The 23,696-nt window shown below is 35.8% G+C and overlaps 4 protein-coding genes across 4 annotated transcripts in view; 2 read left to right on the top strand and 2 right to left on the bottom strand.

The window, feature by feature from the left end:
• gb (solute carrier family 7 member genderblind) overlaps positions 1-12,431 on the bottom strand; it is a 100,577-nt gene extending 88,146 nt beyond the window's left edge. The window contains exons 1-3 of the mRNA XM_076134560.1: positions 11,904-12,431; positions 10,947-11,049; positions 7,841-7,956 (exon numbers count right to left, since the gene is read on the bottom strand). Of these exons, the coding sequence (XP_075990675.1) occupies positions 7,841-7,956; positions 10,947-11,049; positions 11,904-12,108 (424 nt within the window). The 5' untranslated portion in view covers positions 12,109-12,431. The remainder of the gene's footprint in view (positions 1-7,840; positions 7,957-10,946; positions 11,050-11,903) is intronic.
• On the top strand, positions 783-2,793 carry LOC142986212 (uncharacterized). The gene is made up of 2 exons (XM_076134561.1): positions 783-1,233; positions 2,156-2,793. The coding sequence occupies exons 1-2, from the start codon at positions 870-872 to the stop codon at positions 2,557-2,559; spliced, it is 768 nt and encodes a 255-aa protein (XP_075990676.1). The 5' UTR covers positions 783-869; the 3' UTR covers positions 2,560-2,793.
• Positions 12,432-13,147: 716 nt separating the features above from the next.
• Positions 13,148-14,709, bottom strand: LOC142986436 (uncharacterized). Its single transcript, XM_076134941.1, has 7 exons — positions 14,580-14,709; positions 14,395-14,487; positions 14,129-14,216; positions 13,915-14,034; positions 13,678-13,793; positions 13,461-13,596; positions 13,148-13,368 (listed from the first exon to the last, which is right to left on the bottom strand). Exons 1-7 carry the CDS (start codon positions 14,652-14,654, stop codon positions 13,223-13,225), a joined length of 774 nt encoding a protein of 257 aa, XP_075991056.1. The 5' UTR covers positions 14,655-14,709; the 3' UTR covers positions 13,148-13,222.
• Positions 14,710-15,146: 437 nt separating this feature from the next.
• Positions 15,147-23,696, top strand: part of LOC142986341 (E3 ubiquitin-protein ligase UHRF1-like) — a 32,262-nt gene continuing 23,712 nt past the window's right edge. The window contains exons 1-4 of the mRNA XM_076134795.1: positions 15,147-15,380; positions 16,601-16,766; positions 18,675-19,083; positions 21,661-21,801. Of these exons, the coding sequence (XP_075990910.1) occupies positions 15,231-15,380; positions 16,601-16,766; positions 18,675-19,083; positions 21,661-21,801 (866 nt within the window). The 5' untranslated portion in view covers positions 15,147-15,230. The remainder of the gene's footprint in view (positions 15,381-16,600; positions 16,767-18,674; positions 19,084-21,660; positions 21,802-23,696) is intronic.

Raw genomic sequence — 23,696 nt, 5'->3', positions numbered from 1 at the left:
GAAAAATAAAGATATTGCTTTCTAATTAGGCTTCCTTGTTTTTATTTGAAATAATAAATAAAAGATTTTCTCGATTTTCCGAATGTATGTCGTTGCTAGTTGTTTTATTGAATTTTTTTAACCCATTACTGTCCTACTGCAGGGCAAGGGTCTCCTTCCAAACGAGGAGGCCCTTATATTTATTGTATTTAAAATTATATTATTTTAAACGTATTCGACAATGTCGGCTCCTTGTGGTGTGGTTGGTAGTTTACTACTACTAAGTCTTAGACCATTGACTAGTTTAATAAATCTCGTCGCTGTAACCGAATAAGGGCCAAATTGTCATTCTAATAATAACCAAGGAAATCATTTTTTTTTTTATTGATATTATTTTTTTCATAGAAATAATTCACCGACATAAATCTGGCGCTCGTCGGACGCTTCCTTGTTAAACGTTACGAACCCCAAAACTACCCCCGATAGCGACATCTATTATCAACTTTGCGAAGTATTCCTGACTAAAGGCCCATTTACATGATGCCATTTTATTGCACAGAATAGAGTTATAATTGAATGCAATTATTTAAAGGCAATAATTGACCTTCAAGAATTGTAAGCAATTGTTTACACGTTGATAGTCGTAAAAAAATTGAATACAATAATTGAATGCAAATCTAGACAAGAAATAATCGCAAGTGTCTTTTGTTTACATACCATGCGATTATGTTTAGGCGACTATTGCTTTCAAGTCTTGACTTGTCTAAACATTGACTTGTAAGTACGTGTACCATTTACTGGCGACTTGCTTTAATTATTGTACGTATTTGCATTGGCAAATTTTTATTCAATTGTTGAACGTATTAGAGCAAAGGTGTTTCTTCAAAAACATGAGTCAAAAAGTGTTAAAATTCGGTTCTGCTGATTTAATTAAGTTTATTGAGATTTATCGCAGTCATGATTGTTTATGGGATACTGAAAATCTGAACTATAAGAATCGTGATGCACGTAATGCGGCACTAGCCGCATTTGCGCAGGAATTTGGAGTTGAAGGTTTCGGACCGAAGGAAATTACAAATAAAATCAAAAATTTAAGGACGCAGTATCATGGGGAAAGGAAAAAGATTAAAGATTCTATGGGAACTGGTTCCGGTACTGCTGATGTTTTTATATCTAAACTGTCTTGGTATAACCTAATGGATTCGTTTTTAAAGAAAAGTTCTGAACACAGACAAACAACATCAAATATGGTATGTATTTATGTAATTTTGTGAAGTACAGCTAGGTGCAATAGTGTACAATAAAGCATTCCTTAATTTTATCGTATAGGTACCTTAAATAATTAAAAAATGGCATTGTCTTGCCATGGTACAGCACCACCATGGTTAAAATAATGACAATAATTATCACGGATTCTTAAAGCTTCTCTTGTACTATGCCTATTATTCTGTGAAGTTATATTTTCAAAAGCCCCGCTTGAAAAATGTTCTCTCCAAGTACCAAGACGACCTCCACTTCTTGGACATTCTTCATCAATAAAACCTGGTGGTGTATAAGACGCTGGTGAGGTTTTCCTTAGCCAGTTGTGTAATGCGCATGATGTTTTCACTATAACGTGTACTTTGTCTATACTTGTAGTAATTGGCTTTTCGAACACTCGAAATCGGGCTGTTAATATTCCAAAAGCATTTTCTACGATTCTCCTACATCTACACAATCTATAATTATAATTTTTTTGTTCTCTTGTTAAGTCGTTACGACGAGGATATGGTTTCATCAAATAAGGTTTTAAGGGAAACGCTTCATCGCCAACAAGTACTGAATTACTTGGCCAATGTATTGTGTTTTCTTCGATGGCCTCCTTAATGTGCAATTATTAAATATTCCACCATCAGAGTTTCTACCCTTTGCACCCACGTCAATATACGTGAAACAATAATCGTGATCTACACAAGCTAGTAATACAATACTAAATGTACTTTTATAATTAAAAAATTCTGAGCCTGTGCAGGGAGGACATTTTACATTTATATGCTTCCCATCAATGGCGCCATTGCAATTGGGAAAATTCCATCTCAATAAAAAACCTTTTTGAATTTTATTCCAGTCCTCTTCACATCTTGGTACCTGTAAAATAATATATGTTTTCAGGATGAAGCTTTCTTCATACCGCAAGCGAATACATCACAAGATGATATCGTTTTTGAATATACCGATAATACAGAAAATAACCCTAATATTCCGAATTCAGATGTACAAGTCCTCCACGCTCCATCTCCGATGCCCAAAAAAACGACCAAAAAGGCTTCTGGTTATATAGAATCGGCTTTAAATAAGTTGGATAATATTGAAAAACGGGCGAGACTAGAGAAAACTGATGATGATTTAGATAATTTCGGCAAATATGTTGCATCTTCATTGCGTATATTAAATACCGAACATGCTCAAGACGAAATACAAGCAGTATTGTCTAAATTTAAACTACTGGATCACAAAGAAAAGGAACGAAAGAACTCTACTCCTATGCCAGAATCTCCATACTCAAAACAAGGCAGTGAAGATACGTGGTGGAACTCATAATTTTTCTATTTTGTAACTGATCAATTACTTTGTAAAACTAGTAAAATTATTATATTCTAAAGACAGCTACTTTTAGTACATACCTTTATATAATCTTCTAATGCTAAATAAATAGCTTCGAGAACTTCAACCAAGAAAGTACTTATAGTACACTTAGGTACCCTGAATAACTGTGAAAGTGTACCAAGTGAATCTCCAGTTGCCAAATATTTTAATGTTATTTCTAATTTTATTCGAGCAGGAATAGCATTACGCATTGTACTATTTTGCCTTTGTATAGAAGAACCAACTTTATCTAACAAATAATAAAACTGGGTTCTGTTCACACGAAACATGTTCTTGAAGTCATCTTCATTTTCTATTTGCAACTCCAAACAAAGGTTGTTAGATACTCCAAGAATATCTCTCCTTGCTATCCATTTTTTGATCCAACACCTTTTTTTACGTTTTTTTCTCAAAATTTCCTGCCTTAGAAGAGCAGCAACGATTAATACACCCTCACTCGCTGCACTCATGTTTACAAATGAGAGAATATAATTGAATCCAAAAATTGCTAAGAAATTATTGTATGTATTGTTTATACCAAGAACATTCTGGCAGGGAAATATTGCCCAAAAAAGCAATAATGTTGTATGTAGTTTAGACAATGCGAGTCATTTATTGCTTTGATATTATTGTATGCAACAGGCAAGAAACTTGCATCGTGTAAATGGGCCTTAATGGTTGTACTCTACCACATTATACAGGTAATTAAACGTAGATATTTATAAATCTAGCAGATTAGTAGAATATTTCTTTCGAAGTGAAAGAATTAATATTCTCCTAATCCATAACAGTTTGAGACTGCAGTGAAGAGATCTCGGTCGAGTACGTATCATGAGCCGGACCAAATTTTTTTGCATGATTTTTTTTCGTCATGAAATGACCTCTCGCTGGTCGTGTCAGCAATCTGATTCACCAGACAATGATGGAATAGTGTACGTATTGTGCACACACTTGGACACTATAAAGAAAATCCTACACCGTTGGCTGGTTTTCACGAATCTGGTTGCCGTAACCGAATACGGACTAGTAGGACATGCTAATAATTAACAAGCAAATCGCAATTTTTTTTATTATATCATCTTTATGCATCTGGCGCTCGTGAGAATTACGCACTCCAAAACTACCACTGTCAGCGCCATCTACACACACCGGCACAATTAGGGGAACACAAAAAAAGGTTAATTTTTTTAAAGTTATGTTAAATCTTGAGAGCTAGTTTTTGTTAATGTGTAAGTACCCTCTTAAAAATAATATACGTAAAAATTTCACAAGTTTAAAGAGCGGTGACAGGTTTTATGGTTCTTTTAAGAATTTGCTGACATCGAGTGTTTCTGATAAGAACTTTGTTGGATGCTGTATGCGGTAACTGTGGTTCATTTGACTGTTTGCTTTCAATAGTGCATTGTTCATTTTATTGTTCTGAAACAAAATGAGTGATTTACCAGCAACCTCAGTGGCTAGGGCAGTAACCATGATCGAGGAGGGGCATTTTTACCGTTCGGTCAGTCGCGCATTGGGTGTTTCGACATCGGTAGTTCATCGCGTTGTTCGACGCTACAGAACGACTGGATCTTACGTGCGGAGGCGAGGACAAGGCAGAAATCGATCAATCAGTGCCGTAGATGACCGTTTTATCGTCTTGCAGACGTTAAGAAATCGTCGACAAACTGCTGTTCAGACCCGAAATCAATTGCAAGAAATCCGTAACGTAAATGTAAGTGAACGTACAGTAAGGAGACGACTGGCTGCAGTTGGGCTAGGATCTTATGTGCCAGCAAAAGCTCCAAAACTCGAGACAGCTCATCGTGCGGCAAGATTAGCGTTCGCTCGCGAGCATCGAAACTGGACAAAAAGCCACGTTTTATTCACTGATGAGAGCTGTTTTTGTGTTAATTTCGTGGATGGACGGGAGAGGATGTGGAGATATCGAGGGGAACGCTATAACCAAACCAACTTTACGGAAACTGTGTCATATAGTGGAGGGTCAGTAATGGTATGGGGTGGCATATGTTTGGGAGCTCGCACAGAGTTAGTGATCATTCAAAATGAATCACTTACTGCACATCGGTATGTAACAGAGATCTTAGAACCCTATGTTGTGCCTTTTACCCCATTCATTGGAGATAATTTCATTTTTATGCACGATAACGCGCGGCCGCATTCTGCTCGCATAGTGAATAGGTACCTTAATGAGATTGGTATTACTCAAATGAACTGGCCAGCACGGTCGCCTGACCTGAATCCTATAGAACACGTCTGGGACATTCTGGGAAGAAGAGTTCGACAGCGAAATCCAGCTCCCAGGAATGTTCATGATTTAAACCTCGCATTGGTGGAGGAATGGGACAATTTGCCTCAAGAATCAATCGACAACTTTATTTTGAATATGAGCAATCGTATACAAGCACTTCTAAGAGCTCGCGGGGGCAATACTCGATATTGATTTTTATTTTTTTGTGTGATAATTTTAAAACTGTACCGACAGTAACTTAAAGGAAAAATTGCATAAATCGCTTATTTTTCATAATTTTCGTTATTCATCTAGCGCTCGTGAGAATTACGCACTCCAAACCTACCACGGTCAGCGCCATCTATTATCAACTTTTCAACGACATTCATCTGGCGCTCGTGAGAATTACGCACTCCAAACCTACCACGGTCAGCGCCATCTATTATCAACTTTTCAACGACATTCATCTGGCGCTCGTGAGAATTACGCACTCCAAACCTACCACTGTCAGCGCCATCTATTATCAACTTTTCAACGACATTCATCTGGCGCTCGTGGGAATTACGCACTCTAAACCTACCACTGTCAGCGCCATCTATTATCAACTTTTCAACGACATTCATCTGGCGCTCGTGGGAATTACGCACTCTAAACCTACCACTGTCAGCGCCATCTATTATCAACTTTTCAACGACATTCATCTGGCGCTCGTGAGAATTACGCACTCTAAACCTACCACTGTCAGCGCCATCTATTATCAACTTTTCAACGACATCACCTGACGCTCGTGAGAATTACGCACTCCAAAACTACCACTGTCAGCGCCATCTATTATCAACTTTTCAACGACAGTCATCTGGCGCTCGTGAGAATTACGCACTCCAAAACTACAACTGCCAGCGCCATCTATTATTAACTTTTCAACGACATTCACCTGACGCTCGTGAGAATTATGCACTCCAAAATTACCACTGTCAGCGCCATCTATTATCAACTTTTCAACGACATTCATCTAGCGCTCGTAAGAATTACGCACTCCAAAACTACCACTGTCAGCGCCATCTATTATCAGCTTTTCAACGACATTCACCTGACGCTCGTGAGAATTACGCACTCCAAAACTACCACTGTCAGCGCCATCTATTATCAACTTTTCAACGACATTCATCTGGCGCTCGTCGGAAGTTAAACGTTACGCACCCCAAAGCTACCCCCCAGTCAGTCAGTCAGTGCCATCTATTATACGCTTACAACTTTTTCCGACTTTTAGTTGTACTGTACTACAGAATACAAGTAATTAAACGTAGATAATTATAAATATTACACATTCTTTCGGAATTCAATGCATAAACATTTTCCTAATCTCTAACAGTTTTTTCTTTGACAATCAATCCTGTATTCGGTCTGTAGAGTACGCGACTGTCTCGCATTGGTCGGGTACGAAACCTGAATAGGGAATAAAATGTATTCCTGAGTTTTGTCAAGAAATAACTTCTGACTGGTCGTGTCGGCAATATATTTCACCAGGCTAAGACAGTGATGAAATAGAGAACGTTCTCTACACTTTGTTATATGGACTTAGCCTTAGTCTGTATAGAAAAGCCAGGCCAATGGAAAAAAATTCTATTTTGTTACGATTCACGAATATTTTTTTTTTCAAATTCCGTAGACTACAAGGAACCATCATCATCAGCCTAGCCTATTCGGCTTCCAATCTCACTGGATGCAGTTAAATGCCAGTATTTTACATGGAGCGGCTGTCTATCGCATTTCCACAACTGGATACCCCTCGGTAAGATTGGTTGTCAAATTTCAAGCTCATGACTACCAGTAACGACTTTTAAAGATCTTTGAAAATGACGACCGGATCTCACAATTTAAATATAAGTGATGGAAAACGGAAATCTGAGAAAAGAAATGTTTTTCTTTGCTGTCGCTTACCGCACGACACAAAGAGTCAAATATTTATTAAGTAGATTAAGAAATCTGTTAGTGAAGTTTAAAGTGTTTATTAAAAACGTATATTTCCTTTAGTTTTTTTGGACCCCGTTCCTTTGTTTTGAATGAGTGTTTTTCTGACAATAGAGATGCTTTTTATAACCAATGTAATTATGCTATTTTATACTCAGTTTGTTGCATTTTAACTACTTATACGATATCGCCTTCAACGAATACGTCGAATTATCTATAACTAACTGTATAATATATGACGTTAATTTCACACAGTTCATATCTACAACATTTTAACCAGAATACTGAAATTATCTCTAAAAACATTCTACTCGTAACTTTATCTAAACCGAATAATTTCCCGACATACAGCGACATCTGACGCACGGCGGCCGCTACAGCGTTAAACGTTATTCACCCCAAAACCAACCCCGACAGCGCCATCTATAATAAACTTTGCGAATTTTTCCCGACTTGGTGGAACAGGTTACACTCTACCACAACATAACGTTAACGCAGATATTTGTAAATATTGCAGAATAGCAGAATATTTCTTTCAGAATCCAAAGAACAAATATTCTCCATTTGTTTTATTTAACAATCGATCCAGTATTCCACCCTATTGCGATGAGTTAATATATCAGAAATTATGTATAAGTACTACAACTATCCAAAAATGTCTAGTTCGACTAATAATTCTAGTAAACCCAAATTATTGTAGCAGTGCAGAGCCTTGTGTTGAATGACCAAACTAGTGCCAAATTTGTTCAAGCCGCCCAAAAGATTTTGATTTGACTTAACAACCGTCATTTTAATTGACAACAACCTCAACCGACTTTTACCGTTCCCTCTGAAACATGAAGACGGTTTTAGGCTTATGCGGTTACCGATCTATGGAGTGACCGCGCCAAGGGTTGCTTAACCCCAAAGATCGTTTAACTACCAGTAACGCAAGGGGCTATATGTGCCTAACTAAAAAAACTGTAGCCGTGATTTGTATGTTTGTAAAATTCTCAAACGCGGGAGTTGTCTTTTAATAAAAGGTTTAATACTTACATATAGTGACGGCTGCTATAAGTTTTCTACATAGCGGGTCTATAGGACAGTCTGGAAATATAGGGTCCAGGATGTTGTTAGCGAACGTCAGCGACATAATGGCGTTCGTACTCGGCCTGTAAACAAATAATACTGTTAGAACAAGATCTGGGTCTTCCACCGAGGATGAGATTAATCTTTATTTACTCATCTATTCATCTATTGAGCGCACTTCTACCCACTGTTGAGTATACTATATAGATATCCCGCTCTCCACCATTGTTTTAAATCCTGCGCTTGTCTCATCCATTTCAGTACTACGCATTTGACGATGTCTTATAATCTACGGATATAGATTTTCGGTACTCAGTGAGATTCTTTTTTTCGCATATAGCCACTGTCTAGGCATGAAGGTGTACATAGAGGTGTATTATATAATTCCTTAAATCCCCGTATGGGTCTATGCCACTAATACCGTTGAGTGGTCTCGTCACGGGACTAGTGGTATAGATAGGATCTATCCCATCTATGCCTTGTCATTTACCATGTTAGCTCCATGTAGTATTGGCCTATTGGGCGAACATATTGCAATAACAAAAGTCTAATATGATTTTGCCCGACTCGGGAGTTAAAGCAAAGGCCGTAGTAGAAAGTTCTTTTTTAGGTCGCGAAAATACACCCCGCGGTTTCAGCACTAATGCTGGGGCTACATTAGCGAGCGAAGATTCGTATGGTGTTGGCGCGACAAAAAAACATCGTGTTCGGGTATGGGCGATGTTCTTGTCTACATTAAGGCGGGCGAAGATTCGTGTCGAGTTGACGCGATGCATCGTGCCTTGTGCTGTTCAGTTTGTTGTGCGGATACGTGAGCGGTAAATTAAAAATGGAGGAAATAGTGGCTTTGCATTATATTTAAAAATTAAATGCACGTCCGTCTCGCTTCAAAGTCTGGACTACACTGAATTGACGTAGATGTAGCCACCTAAGCGAATATTGGCGCGACAAATCCCTTTGATTCGCGCCAGTTTACCGACAGCTCCTCGATACTACATCGTCTTCGCCCGAATACTACGCGATGACACGATGAACCCGGCCACATTCATCGCGTTAACACGAATATTCGCCATAGCCCGCTAATGTAGCCCCAGCATAACAGTCGTGATTTCTTGGTATGAAATACATATTACACCATGACTCGAAACAATTGGTCGTAAAGGGCGATGTCTTGATTGGAAATGGAAACCACGCCACAACATGAGACACTACAAGTGCATGTTAGTCATCAAATTGGTTCACTGCTTTTGGTACTATATAGCTGCTTACTTTATGCTTACTTTAGGTAAAGAGTTATTTCCCGGCCTAATGCGAGTTAGACTCGCGCACAAAGGATTCCTTACCCTAATTCAATCATAATTATCAAAAAAAAATCACGTTAGTTGTATGAGAGCCTCCTCACGTATTTTATTTTATTGTTATTTTGTATTTGTTGCTATAGTGGCAACAGAAATACATAATTTCTGAAAATTTCAACTGTACAACTATTCATGAGATACTTACTGCCTGGCGACAGACATAAGCTTAACAGGGTTCTATTTTTTACCCTTTGGTTATGGAACACTCAAAACCAAATGGGGAAACTAAGAAAATATGAAATAATAGACAGGCTAATTAGAGTACCAAGCAATTCCTATCACACTAACAAACACTTTCAGCATATATTAATCGCTGTATACCAACTGCAATTTAACGAAACTGGTTGTCACCAGATCGGAATACCATTTAACTCATAACATTTCCAATTGATGAGTCAAGTGCCGTCAATATTTATTGAATTATATTGAACAGTGAAACAATACGATTGACAGTCGGGTCAAATGCTTGGTGTAATAAACAGCATTTCTCAACACTGGAAATATAATTGCCAATAAAAACTAGGTAAAGGTTAAAGAAATTAAAGGGCAAAGCTTTACACTGCTATTGGGCTCAAAAACACAAAAAAAATCAGTTTAGGTCGATCATTTCAAACTTTTTTCAAAATTTTGGGTTTACCACTAAAATCATAGGTACCTAACTAGCTTGAGTAGGAACAAACATTATATTTTATGTTGATGCTACATTATGCTACAGAGCTGATTGTCTTAAACATTTCAATGGAATTCAACTTGGTACTATTTAAAGCAAAGCAACTTTTATGCTGTGAAGCAGTTTCTCATTTTTCTAATGATAAATTCCAAGAATAAAATAATTTAAGAGCTCCCCTTTCAAATATAACTTAACTGATTTTATATTTTTTTGTCACTTATCATTACCACTACTACCCTCTACGACAGGGGTTCTCAAAGCTTTCGTAGTGCGGGACCACTTTTATATTATTCTTGTTAGCAGGGACCACTATGTAAGTATTTTTAAAATTAAGTGTAATAATCACCACGAAAGGAGATCGGCAGATTTCGTACAGCTTAAAGTTTGTGTTGTTTCATAACAGAATTTGTACCACTTATTAAGGGGACTAAGTCACTTATTTTTATTTGGGAGTATTATTTTTAGAAGTCCAGATTAATTAGAAAGTATTTGTTTATTTAAATAATAATTTTTGGTATATGGCTTATATTTGTTGACAACTAAAGAAAAAGAAAATCTCATGAGACGTCACTTTTTGTCTGACGTCTACGCATCCGCTAATTTGCTGTTGTTTTGGATTGTGGTTTTGACAGCATTTGAGCAATTTAGCGAACTATCGGGCCTTCTAAAAATGGACATAACTTTTACCTCCCAACTTTTAAAAATATAAGAATTTTAAAATAAGCTTGTTTATCATATTAGCTACCAATTAAAACAAAAAGTAAACCTAAACATGACATTTTGTAAGCTGTACGAATTCTTCATATAAACCTGCAGTTCGCCTTTTAAAATTATTTGCGGACCATATTTTGACTTCCGCGGACCACTGTTTGGGAAAACACTGCTCTACAATAACCTCTAGCATCCACTGCAGCTGGTCACCACCCCCATTAGAAATCTATTGCCATATATTTATGAATATTGCTTTACTGGTTGGAGCCCCCTTCTAATAGATTCTCTTCTCCCATGAATATCCCTATATGTAGTTGTATAGAAGCATACTTACACAAAAACCAAGTTAGCATCCCATAAGTATAAAAAGGCAGGAAGTGGTCCATAGGCTTCATTGATGTAATGGTAATCTCCTCCGCTCTGTGCCAGTGTTGTTCCTGGAGAACAAGTAAATTTTGTTGTAAGCTAAACTGTTTTATTATTTTATCTTATTTATTACAAATGGTTGCATCTAAAGTGTCGTCTAGTGGCCAGCAACAGTGAATGTTAAGTGGAACTAAATAAAATTTAAGGATTTTTTAATCTCTATGTGATTCCTTAGACATTCCGATAAATTGGATGTATGTACTACCTATTAATCATTGCTTGTTAAAATTTTTGGAGTAGATGAGATGCTAATATCAAGCTCTTTTGAATAAAAATATATTTAATTTTTTATTAGTCACCCAGCAGTGTATGAACCAAAGCATAAAGATTTAAAAGCATACATTTGCATGCGAGAGAGTGCAACTCGTTTATTCTATACAGAATGATGATCATCAAAAGTCTATCAAAGCTAATCACTAATGACTAAATAGCTAATGCAAGACTAAGGCTGTACCACTGTCGGACAAAGACTTCTATCCAACATCCTCATTCCCACCTATTTATGGCAGGCGCTGGCCAGTAGCTGTATTTCTAGAAGAAATCATTATTTTAAATGATTCGTTTGATATTCTAGAACTTAACAAATTATTTTCTATATCAAGATGAAATGGTTATGCACAGCCAGCATTTTTTTACAGAGAGAGTTTGACCTTAGTATAAAGTTGCAGCTTGCTGTTCGCACAGCGGATTACAGCTACAAGTATATTCTACCACAGCGTCATGTAATAACAGGAAACAAAATACATATTAATTCAAAAATAAACAAAGTTAATGAAAGAGCATGACAACACAACACATGTGCAAATAATGCAGAAGGACGCAAGCAATTTTCGCTGTGAAAATAAATAAACACTACTCTGCTTACCTAGTTCTGCGTATGCTAAGGCCCCCAGCGTCGCTAGAACTCCACAGGCAGCCCATACAGTCAGTGCTCCATATACTGATCCGGTTTTTTCCAAAACTTCTTTAGGTGATATAAAAATACCACTGCCGAAGATGATCCCAAGAATAATAGCTATACCCTCCAGCAGACCGAGCTGCTTCCTCATTTTTACTTTTTCATCACTCATGTTTACGTTTTTATTATGCCGTTAGAAAAATACCGCACTTTCTAGCACAAGCAAACAGCTGTTATGATTAACCTAAACGGGTATTATAAAAATATCCTTCGGGAGCTTCTTTTAATTCAAACTCACTGGTACAAGAGTTTATATTTTTCAATTAGAATTAATTATAAATAGTAGGTCAATTATTCCGCTATAAAAATCTTAGATCACATGAAGAAAACAGTTTTTAAAGCAGCATGCGAGATGCGAACGATTTTGAGATCTTTTACCGCTACCTACGCTTTCGTTTATATCTGAACACGGTTGGAGTCTGCGCGGTACAGACGTTTATGTCTGACAGACAACTGACATACATCCGACTTCCGTCCCGCTCGGTCCCGCTCTTCTTGATTGAACACAGATAAAAAATTACCAATGTCAACTATTGTGACAGTAATGACAGCTCAAAAAGTAACGCTCTTGTTTCATTGTAAACGCCCGCAAATACTATTCTTCGCCCGTGGCGTTAGACGTGTTAAGGTCAATATGAGCAGTTATTTAATATTTTTTATAATTAGGTACCTACTATTCAAAATTTTATATAAGCTTCAACACGTTGTAGATATCAATAGTATCAACAACAATAATTATAAGAACAGAAACATGACGTCGGTTATATTAGTTCCAAATTATAGCGGTTTATTTCTACATTTTCTACAAACGTTTTTCTAAAGTTTTTATTCCATTTTATTGATATATTTTTTTCTTTCACTGCACTGTCGTAATTAATATCTGATTATGTCTGCACTTCCTATTTGTATTTCGTATAAATGCTCTGTTTGTGTTTGCTCTAAGACGATTGCCAACAATATCACCTGCGATCTACGTAATGTGTATTCGACTGTTATCCTGCCAATATAATAAATATAATCCTTCGGGTGAGTTTAGTAGTACAATTGGTACTTTAATGAACTTGTATGCTAAGTAGTATTTTCTACCTACTAAAACTAAACGATGATTGTAGAAATTCATTACTGAAAGTAAATATTACAAAACAATGAAATGAGACTGCGGCACGCAAATGGTTACATTTATTTCTTGATAACTGCAGGCGTAACAACAGTAAGAACACAGTTAGTTAGAACAATTTTGGAGTAATTTCAGGATCCGGATCTGGATAATATTGGAGTAAGTCAGCGACAGGCGCCTCTTGATCTTCGTAAAAGTCACAAGCCAAAAGATATTCGCGTTTAGAATAGTCGTCTCCTTTGCAAAACATTTCACCTGAAAAGTAACAATGTTATTAGTTTCGGGAAATTCCAGGTAGACCAAAACAAACCAAACACTTGCCTTAATTTGGTTGTTATGAATATTACCTTCTATATCCATAATGTGAACAGCGGTTTTGGCTTCAAGAGCACCCACACAATAGTGTTCCTCGGTTAAATCAGGATGCCAGTACATAATGGCATCTCTGCAAGATGATCCAGCGATGGGTAGCAGAATTCTGTCCTAATTTAAAATAGCACATTGATATTAATTTGTGATAAACACAACATTATATTTCTAAACACACAGTGCTTAAATAAATACCTTGCAAATGATTTTATTGTTCACAATGGGCTCCTTTACTTCGCCGGTGCAAAAGAATTTGCGTTTTTTACGCATAATCAATGTGCTGACTTCCAACACGGTTTTGATACTATTTCCTGTAAAGCAGAAGTAGTAAATCACATTTTTCTTATAAATATTTAGGTTGGATCTTGAAAGGTCTTTACTGATTGTATTAATATATTAGGAAAAAATCGTCCTTGTAAATACACCGAATACCTTTTTCCCCGTTGATAGCTTCGAGCTCACGCATACCACGGGATTGTGTTTCTCTACTATTTTGTTGTTTCATATAATTGGCCAGCCTGTACATAGCTTCCACAAATTCATCGATGGGGCCTGAAAATTTAACATAATGCAGTTAATTTCAATTTGTTACAGTGTAACATGAGATAAATAATGTTTGTAGAAGTAATTATTTTGAATCGCTTACCTGTTCCAAAACTCGCTCCATCTAAATAGTTCAAGAACTGATAAAACCTCAAGGCTTCATCAGACTCAATTTCATCCATGACAGGTCTCTGGTAAATAATAAATAAGTAATTGCTACCCGTTTTTAGGTTTGAAACCAGTGAAAAGCAATAAGCTCTCCCTTGATAAGGTATGGATACAAATGGATATAACTGCTCACCCTTTGTGCTGATCACAAAGGGTGAGCAGTAAGGCATTAAGTTTTACCATGTTAAATGAAATACATACAAATTTGCCGCTCCATGCCCCCACATCGGAATACAATGAATTTACGCGACTAGGCATCCAGTCGAGGGAAGAGCGGGCTACCAATACCGGGTGCTGAGAAATAATATTTTAATAATATATCATTATTTACCATGAATATATCGTAATTTACATCAACAGAATATTGACAATTTGATAGTGATTACCAAAGATGCCAAGGCGCCCTCGGCATCATCGAAGATCAAGAAGAAAATAGATAAAAGGAGCCAAGCCGTAAACATGGCAGCTATGTAGAAGATCAAACTGAACTAGTTGATATTGCTCGTTAAAAGTAACGTAAATTTTTGTTACCCTTTTCAACTTTATCAGTCCAATTAATTGTTAAAATAGTAATAAACCGTTAAGATTACGGGTTCAATTTAAAATAGGGTACCGCAAAAGTTAAAAGATTTGTTTATTTCTTATATAACAACTAAAATAGTAATATCTTTCTACGTATATATACCATATTTTAATAGAATTTGTTCAATACGTAATACCGTGGCATTTTTTTACACAAACAAAAAAATATGAAAGTGAATTATAGTTGGTAGTTATACACCTTGTTCATAAATTTTAATTTTGTGTAAAATTAGATGGTTATTTTCTTGATTAAATACGTAAATAATAATTGACTACAACGTGATTTTTACAACAGTAGCCATAAACTTGTCATAAACGTCAGCGTCACTAGTTTTGACAGTACGCGACGTATCGAGCGAACAATTCGCGCCATTTTATTACGATCAAAATCTGGCACCGTGTTTCCTGTGTACACATAAATTTTGAATTGTAAATGCTTTCAATTATTCATCGAAATGCATGTTCGGATACGTATCTTTGGCAAACCAGATACTATTGTGGTTGTTGAGTCCAAATTGACGAAGGTAGAACAATTCCGGCGTATAATTAAGGATAAGTTTGGTGTGGTGCCGAAACTTCAGCGCCTATTTTACGGTGGAAAACTAGTAAGTATTGCTTTCTTTTTCTCCAAAACACGTGTAATGTTTACACAGCTTAGTCCGAGCTAGGAATTCAAAGTAAAACAAAAAGAACTGTTGTAGTTTTCAACGGTTTCGTGACGTCATGTTTTACGAAAATTCAAGTATGTTTGAACAGATTCTCTGCCTTGATGAGTTACAAATTGAAGTCTTGCAGAGTATTGTATTTTATTTAAGTGGTACTGGGCATGCTACTTGTTCGTTTATTGTATTTATTGGTTACTGGAGCCTTATATTTACCTACATTTATTGATGTTTACGTGATAGTAGATAGTCATGCGGTTGTGCAGTGGTTCCATGTGGTCCCTGAGCTATGCTACGGCGAAATTATTGCACGTGCGTTTGTTTGAACTGAGCATGTCTCCCTACAGCTGTTCTCATGCGTGGTTTGTGCCAGCGCTAGCATGCCATTGGGAATTTGTTTGACTGCACTTCTAGTAGATCAGAATATGTCTTAACAGTTTCTTCATTTGGATTAAGCATGTTGCTCTGCTAACCTAATACCTTCTATTGTTATTCGTCATTAATTAATGATCTAACATATTCCTATGAGATGTTAGCTGTTAGAATACCTTTGAGTTTGTTTCAAATTCAACATTATTATTACTTGTGCTAGTTTTATGCAGCCAGGTGACAATTTGACTATGCTGGTTTTTTGTGTACCCCTCTATTGTTGATTCATACAATAGCTAGCATTATGTATGTAGTATAATACAGTATTCTCTGTTGTAAAAGCATTTCAAACTCCATATTTTCTAATTTCACATATTTGACGAAGTTTTTTGTTTGTATATTTATTAACACTGCAAGTATAATTTTGTAACTGTAACATTTAAAGAAGTTTCATATTGAATTACACTGATAATTTTTTTTAATTCAACGAACATGCAGTAATTTAATTTTAATATAGTGTGAAGTATTACTCTCACTCCTACTTTATCTTCATATTTATTGGTTGGGAGGCATGTGATTGGAGTTTCCAAAATAATTGAGTGAATTAAGTAGGTAGTGGTTAACATGACACATGTGAATTTTTTAAACAGTTGGTTGAACTTAGAATCAAGTAAAACAAAAACTATAAATTCAAGAGTGAACATTTGTGTGTGTTTTTCTATTTCATTTGCATTAAATTCTTACTAAAATTGTTAAAGAATAGAATTATAGAAGTACTTCTGTTTAAATTCCAGCTTGAAAATGGCTATACATTCCATGACTACAATATCAAGCTCAACGATGTTATCCAGCTTATGGTCAAATCGCAGCCAGATGACAGCCCCAAAGAAAAAACGAAAAATTCTAACGGTACTGACGAAAAAGAAAATGGAGCTGGCAATAAGGAAAAAGAATATAAAGGTAAGTAGACAATTGTTTTCTTAGTTGATTACTTTAGTCCATTCATGTCCCTCTCCTGGGCAAGGAACCCTACAGAAAAGAGCAAGGTCCTACACCCTGAGTCCACTGTACTGGCCAAGAGCTGTTGGGGGACTAAATATTTATTATTTTTCTTAAATGAGTTACTTAACCAGTAGTGAATGTTAATAAGGATTGGAAATTATATTGACCAACTAACAACAACAAAAAATGTGGTATACTCATGTTTGTGTATGATAGATTGTCATAGTGCAGAAAATGCTCTGAAGTGCTAGAATGACTATAATGCCTAGTGTTCTCAGAAATTCTATGACTAATCTAATATATTCTTTGAAGGGTATCAGCATAACAAAGTTGCAGTAGTCCAATGCTTCAAAGTCCAAACTTTTCTTAACCAGACTAACTTACAGTCAAACACTCAAGAAAAACAAAATGCTATTTATAGCATTTTGTGAGTTCTTTTTAAATATAGTAGTGTTACTTAAACAGTGCTATTATTGGAAAACTATGAGTGATGATGTCAATGTCTTGTACTCATATAAAGGTCTATAGTTCATCAGATATGTTATATGCTGTGCGAAACTGTTGCTTTTCTTATTGTTATGATTGACTCATATATGAGTAGATGATTTATCTGATTGGTACACAATGTTGATGTCCATTCTCCTGTACATGTGAATGAACTATAGCATTGATGAATCATCTGTAAGTGACAGATGATTCTGATTTACTGTCATAAAAGATCAAATTTTGCAATACTACTAATATTAGAATTGAGAGTTTACTTCCTCACGAAAAATACCGAACTAATTTTAATAAAATTTAACATTGATGAACACAGGATACTTTTTATAACGGGAAATGTTTTCACGCGAACAGAGTCGCGGTATTTCGTGTATTATATTCTTTCTGAATGCAAGGTTTGTAGGTAATTGATAGTCTCCAATGTCATCATAATGGTAAGTGATCAACCTCATGTCATAGTTACCTGAAAACCCTTTGATATGGCCGAATATCAAATTATATTATTAATTGACAACAACTGGTCTCTAAGGCATATTGATCTTTTTGTATGCATGAAAGCATGAGTTCTAGGTGAAGGTATTTTGTGTGAAAGATTGTTCTATTATTCATTGTCTTGTATGCTACCTAAGACAAGATAAAGAACCCACAGTTATTGTTTACCTTAGTTAAAATTATTGATTTACATTTGTTGAGCAGATTTACAAAGTTATAATTATTTTGTAATATTGACATCTAGGCAAACTATTGATATGTGCATGTAGTAAAACACACTTTCATAAAAAGGGAATTATCAGAATAATGCATCATATTGAATTTTCTCCATCTGTCTTGCACATGTCCAGACTAGCAGCATTGCTTATCTTTATAAGCAAAAATGGTTATGTAGAAAGAGAGAATCTGCCTGAAATTTTAAACTTAACATAATTATGTATCATTAAAATTAGTATGTGAGTAAAATTACATTTCATTGCTGCACATAGTAAATTGCCTTATCTTTTTTACGTACTTCCTACATACATCCTGTAAGGACACAATAAGCTGCCTTTCCCAGACAAGAACCGAGGTCATCTAATAACTATTTTTTACGAAATTGAATAAAAACCTCTTTGAGTATTGAATGGATGAATGGTGATAAGCACATAATGGTTTAAAAAATCCATAGCAAGTGTGCATTGAAATAGCAATTAAAACTGCATAAAAATAAAACACATTTTAACGGATAGCTAATTTTGCACGCAAAGCGAATCACCTTAGCACCTTAAATTATAAAGATCTAGAATCCAATCACCAGCACCACAATTTCGTTCTGCAATATGTGTATTGCAAAATATATTTTTACACAAAAGTTCATTAAAAATGTTTCAGATGCAGAAAGCACGTTGTACGCAGTCGGCGATTTGATAGACGTGAGAGACCGAGAACTAGGCTCGTGGCTCGAAGGCAAGATAACTAGAATAGTCCAAAACCCAGACATTCCACAGACACCTGATTTAAATACCTCTACAAACGACTCAGAAAGACTTACTTCTAATTCTAATTCCGATAACAGTGATAATAACCAAAGTTTTGATAAAGAGAACGATGTTGAGAATAAACCACCGAGTAGTCCTATGAACGGTGATAGTAGTTCTAAGATTAGAAGTAAAGGCATTGCCAGGTACTTCACGAAGTCACCTAAAGCTGTGCGAAAAAAACCGAGCGAGGAGGCGAAGAAGACTGAAGTGAAACAAAGTGTTGACGCCGGTTTACTATTTAAAGTACAATTAGATTCTGAGTAAGTACAGTTTTAGTAAGCGTAAGTATAGTTTTGTTCTGTTTTTTTAAGTTGCTTGTGTCTCTTTCTTAAAAACTGGTGTAGAGTTGTTCTTTGATACCAAATGCAATTTTCACTGCGAATATTTCGTTTACAATAATCATGTATAAAGTAGAAGTCATAGAGTTTCAAATCACGTATTAAGAAAAGCGTAAATATTGTGTTTTGAAATGGCTTCAAATTACATGATTTGAAATTATCAAAACCAGTAACCTGCCCACAAGAGGTGTTTTAAATTAAACCCCGAGGGCCAGTTAAAAAGTTAATAATTGAGTGTCAGCTACCCTATCTGCTATATAAAGTGACAGCAAATGTAAGAAAACAATTGTCAAAATGCCATCTGATCATGATACGAGATCTGATTGATAAGTAGTAGAGTAAGTAGGGATCTGAGAATGGTTTAGATTCACAATTTTGTCCGCTGGACAACGTCTGTCGACTGTTTTTTTTAATTTTTTAGACAGGACAACGTCTGTCGGGACGCTAGTGGCTATATAAATTCTTCCTCTATTTTATCTCCCATATCAGTCTCATTGTACAAAAAATCTATTAATCATAGGTAATGTGTATAAAAATACGCCCTTTTCGTAGGCTATGAAAAGACGCTATGAAATGGCGTTCTTTGGTCTCTGGCTAGCTGGCCAGAGACCAAAGAACGCCAGATTTAAAGCAACGATCCCTACAAACTTCTCTTGCTACATTCACATCTATACAAAAAGAAAGAAAGCTCGGTTACGAATTTCAGATATTTTTGTGAAATAACACTTATGATCTGTTTGCCTTTCTAGGCCGTCCTCTCCATCCGTTTTATTTACTTCCCAGTAAATTTTATTCGTTGCCTATTGTACATTCATTCAATCTCTCTTCTTTACATTATCATACCAAACCATTTAAGCATACCTTTCTAATGTTTGTCACGACATTTTTCGACCACAACAATGGTCATCACGCCATTCTTTTACCGCACTTACTGCGCAATGAGCGTATTCCTACTGCATTTATTCTACTTGCGTCCTTTTTCTGCCACGCCCCACACTAACTGCCTTTATATATTAGAGTGGGCACTAACACCCCTTGGTGTGCAACCTTTTCCGGATTTTAGCTGGAACATCCCAGGGTCAGTATTATTAGCTAATTTAATTTTAGCAGTAGACGGGCCTTTAACTCATGGCTCTTTGTGTTGTGGTTTGCTTTGCGCTTACTCACAAATTCGCGCATTTGCCATTTCATCAACCCGCGTCGTTCAGGCCGCTATACTGCCAAGCGCTCCTATTAAATTGGCTCAATCTTGCATCTTTTAATGAACTATATTAGATACGAAAAGACACGCGCGATAATTTCAGAATGAAATCAGCAATTTCTAGAAAACTAGGTGTAAAATTTCATGTTAATATAAATTCCATGCTAATAAAATCGTTCTCGATTCAAAAAAGAATCGCATTGAAACGATTCCTATACAAGTCCCTTAATTTTTGCTAAAAACACTGAAACACATCATTATTTATTTCTAATCAAAGATCTGACAGACTTCCAGTAGCAAAAACTAAACAACACCCGTATATAAAAATGTGTTTTTAACCATCTTAGGAGACAGCTTCACGATTCTAACTTTAGCGAATTATGCTTTTACGTTCAAACTTTCATCCCTATAAAACCCCTTTGGAGGTGAATTTCCAAAAATCTTTACGTTTGATAAGAAGTGTTGTGCAAAATTTTAAGTCTGTAATACAGTAAATTAAATGTGCGTTGATGTATGAATTAAGTCAGTCAATCAGTAATTAAATCTGTATGCCCATTTATACATTTAAAAAATACCTAAAAGTCTTTAATCCACCGAGATTTTATATCCTACCAGAAAGTATATTAGTAGACATTCGTTCTTAATTACTCTAGGAATCATAAGTGCAAAAAAATTCCATACAATTGTCCAACCCCTTCTCGTGTTAATTTAAGAAATCTAGCAAAACCCAGAAACACCAATTTTCATAAATCGAATTCAGTTTTTCATACAAACTTTTGCCTGTATTTTACCTTTGTAGAAAAAGAATTTCCAATACCTCTCTTTATCGTGGTATGCATTAGCAAATAAACTTCCAGGCAAAATTGACGCTCAAGGTCTAAGCTGGGTGATAATGACTACAAATTACTGGGTAATACAAGGTATAGTCCAACAACTTAGCAGGTCGATTTTCATGAATGTAATGAATTTACTATTTTACTGGGTTAACAAAAGAACAAACTGGTGAAGATAAAATTTATATCCTAACCTACCTAATTTTTTTAACACACTTTATTAAAGTCACAATATTCTCGCACAATTCACAAATTTTCTCGACCAGAATACTAAATAAACATGTGACGTCATTACAAAATGTTGATATTTCACTAAACTTGATTTAATTTCTCAATATTAGGAAAACACCTTATAGTTCACGAAGACTACTATCATCAATATAGTAGTAATCTAGGTAGCAACCCAAGACCTAAAAAAAATCTTGTTTTTGTCCCATATTAAAATCACATGCGTACTTGTTCCAGCGACGAGGACTCCAACCTGTACTGCAAGGTTCAAGACATCAGGCCCCGCGCGCGGACGGAGATCGACATCAAAGACCTGCAAGTCGGCACTACGGTCATGATCAACCATAACACTGACGAACCTTTAGAAAAGGGCTACTGGTAATTATAGTTTCAACAAAATAATAGAAGGTAGATCTCATTCATGATGTATGAATGGAGTATAAATGTTTGGGAGCATTGCAAGTGATTTAGGATCTGTCTTTGTATAGAATAGGGTCAGTAACGCGATTCTGTACTATGTAATAGTGATACTTATCATATCATACATACGTTGATAATAGTAAACAATCAAGCTACAGTACTTGTGTATTTGAGTTATTAATTAAGAATGTACAGTACTTGTGTATTTGAGTTATTAATTAAGAATGTTTGAGTAATTAGTGGCGTATGATAGCGAGTGCAGGTGTGAAATCTTAAGTGAAGTGAAGAAAGTGATTGTATGAAATCTTAATATAAAAATTACATAAGAGGGTGTATTAGAATGAAGTGATTATATTAGTAAGAAAAAGTATGGTTTGGGTCTTAGGGATGAACTGGTAACACTTATCGTTCATCTGAGTAAAATGTAACTAATATAGAGTATTTTACCTAATGGCAAAGAAAATTCATAATTCTTTCGAGCCACCCAGCCTTAGGTGCTTCCCAGTATTTTCCGGGATCACAACATCTTACCATAGTATTGGTGAGGTTTGAAAAATGTACAACACTTTTCCTATCCTTTCTCAGAAACGTATTTTTGTGCTTGATACCAGTCTGGTTCTAACCTTATAAACTGTGGTTATCACTGTGATGTTTGGGTTTCTTGTTGTTAAGCACAAGGAATTTAAGCAAATCTGGTTGCATTTTGTTTGTGAGAGTTAAAGGTTTAGAAGTTATGAGTAGGAAGGCAAAGCATAAGATAGAAATAGTTAAATGCAAATAAAACTTTGGTGGAAGAGACATCTGCCAGGTTAAGGATATCTACATAATGGAAATCACTGATGCTAAGATATCATCACATTGCTTACTACGGATTTCTTGTTCACATCAAACTAGTAATTTTATCAAATCTGGGTGCAGTTTGTTTGTGAGAGTTAAATTATTGTGTCGTCTGTTGATTGAGAGGATGATTGGAAGCAGCTATTCATATTGTTGAACAGAGACATGGGTTACTAGAAGTTAGGAATAGGGTGAGTCGGAAGAAAGAAGTATTATTAAGTGCAAATAAAATTTAGGTGAGATAGAAATGGTGAAAGGTTACAACCTAGTTTATTCTCAGCTTCACTTTGCCAATTGTTGGCTATAAGCTTCTTCCTGTTAACGCCAATCAACTTTATTCTGTGCCACACGCCCTGGTCGAGCGATTTGTTACATTCAGTGCTGACGAACACCATTTTAATTTATTCCAAAAACTGTTTCCTGGCTCAATCATTGCACAGACGACATTGCGACGAGTGGTAACAATGTGTTATGATGAAAATAGAACTTGTTTTAACTACTAACTTTATTTATTCAGTAATTTCACCAGAAACAGTAAGAAACAGACGTGAAAAGGAGACCTTAAAAAGGTAATAAAGCGAATGATGAGCTTGCTTGCATTTTGTTTCCAAACGATTTCGGAATGTGCCTCAGTTTGGCTTTAACGTCTTAAAGGGTTTTGGTGTTAGTATGTGTTCAACAGAAATTTGTAGTTCGTACAATGTTAAAAAAAAGTGATATGATACTTAGCAGAAATGAAAAAAATAGCGTGTGGCAATATCGACCTTTGTACACAAGACTACGATACTCGACGATTTTAGTCTTCAAACGACTACAGCCATACAATGTCAGCTGCAGGATGATTGACGGCTATGCAAATCGTGTGCGATCCTTAATGTAATTGAGGTAGTCACTTTAAGATCGCTATGTATCGGATATTTGCGTAGCCTTGTGTACGAACGGCCTAAAGCTGCGACCGCAAGGATTTGTTACTTTGTATTAATTTCTATGGTACTGCGTCCACTAGATCTGAATTT

This window comes from Anticarsia gemmatalis, chromosome Z (genome assembly GCF_050436995.1).
Source record: "Anticarsia gemmatalis isolate Benzon Research Colony breed Stoneville strain chromosome Z, ilAntGemm2 primary, whole genome shotgun sequence".
Lineage (NCBI taxonomy): Eukaryota > Metazoa > Arthropoda > Insecta > Lepidoptera > Erebidae > Anticarsia > Anticarsia gemmatalis.
The sequence above is the reverse complement of the archived record's forward strand: the minus strand, read 5'-3'. Positions and strand labels throughout refer to the sequence as shown.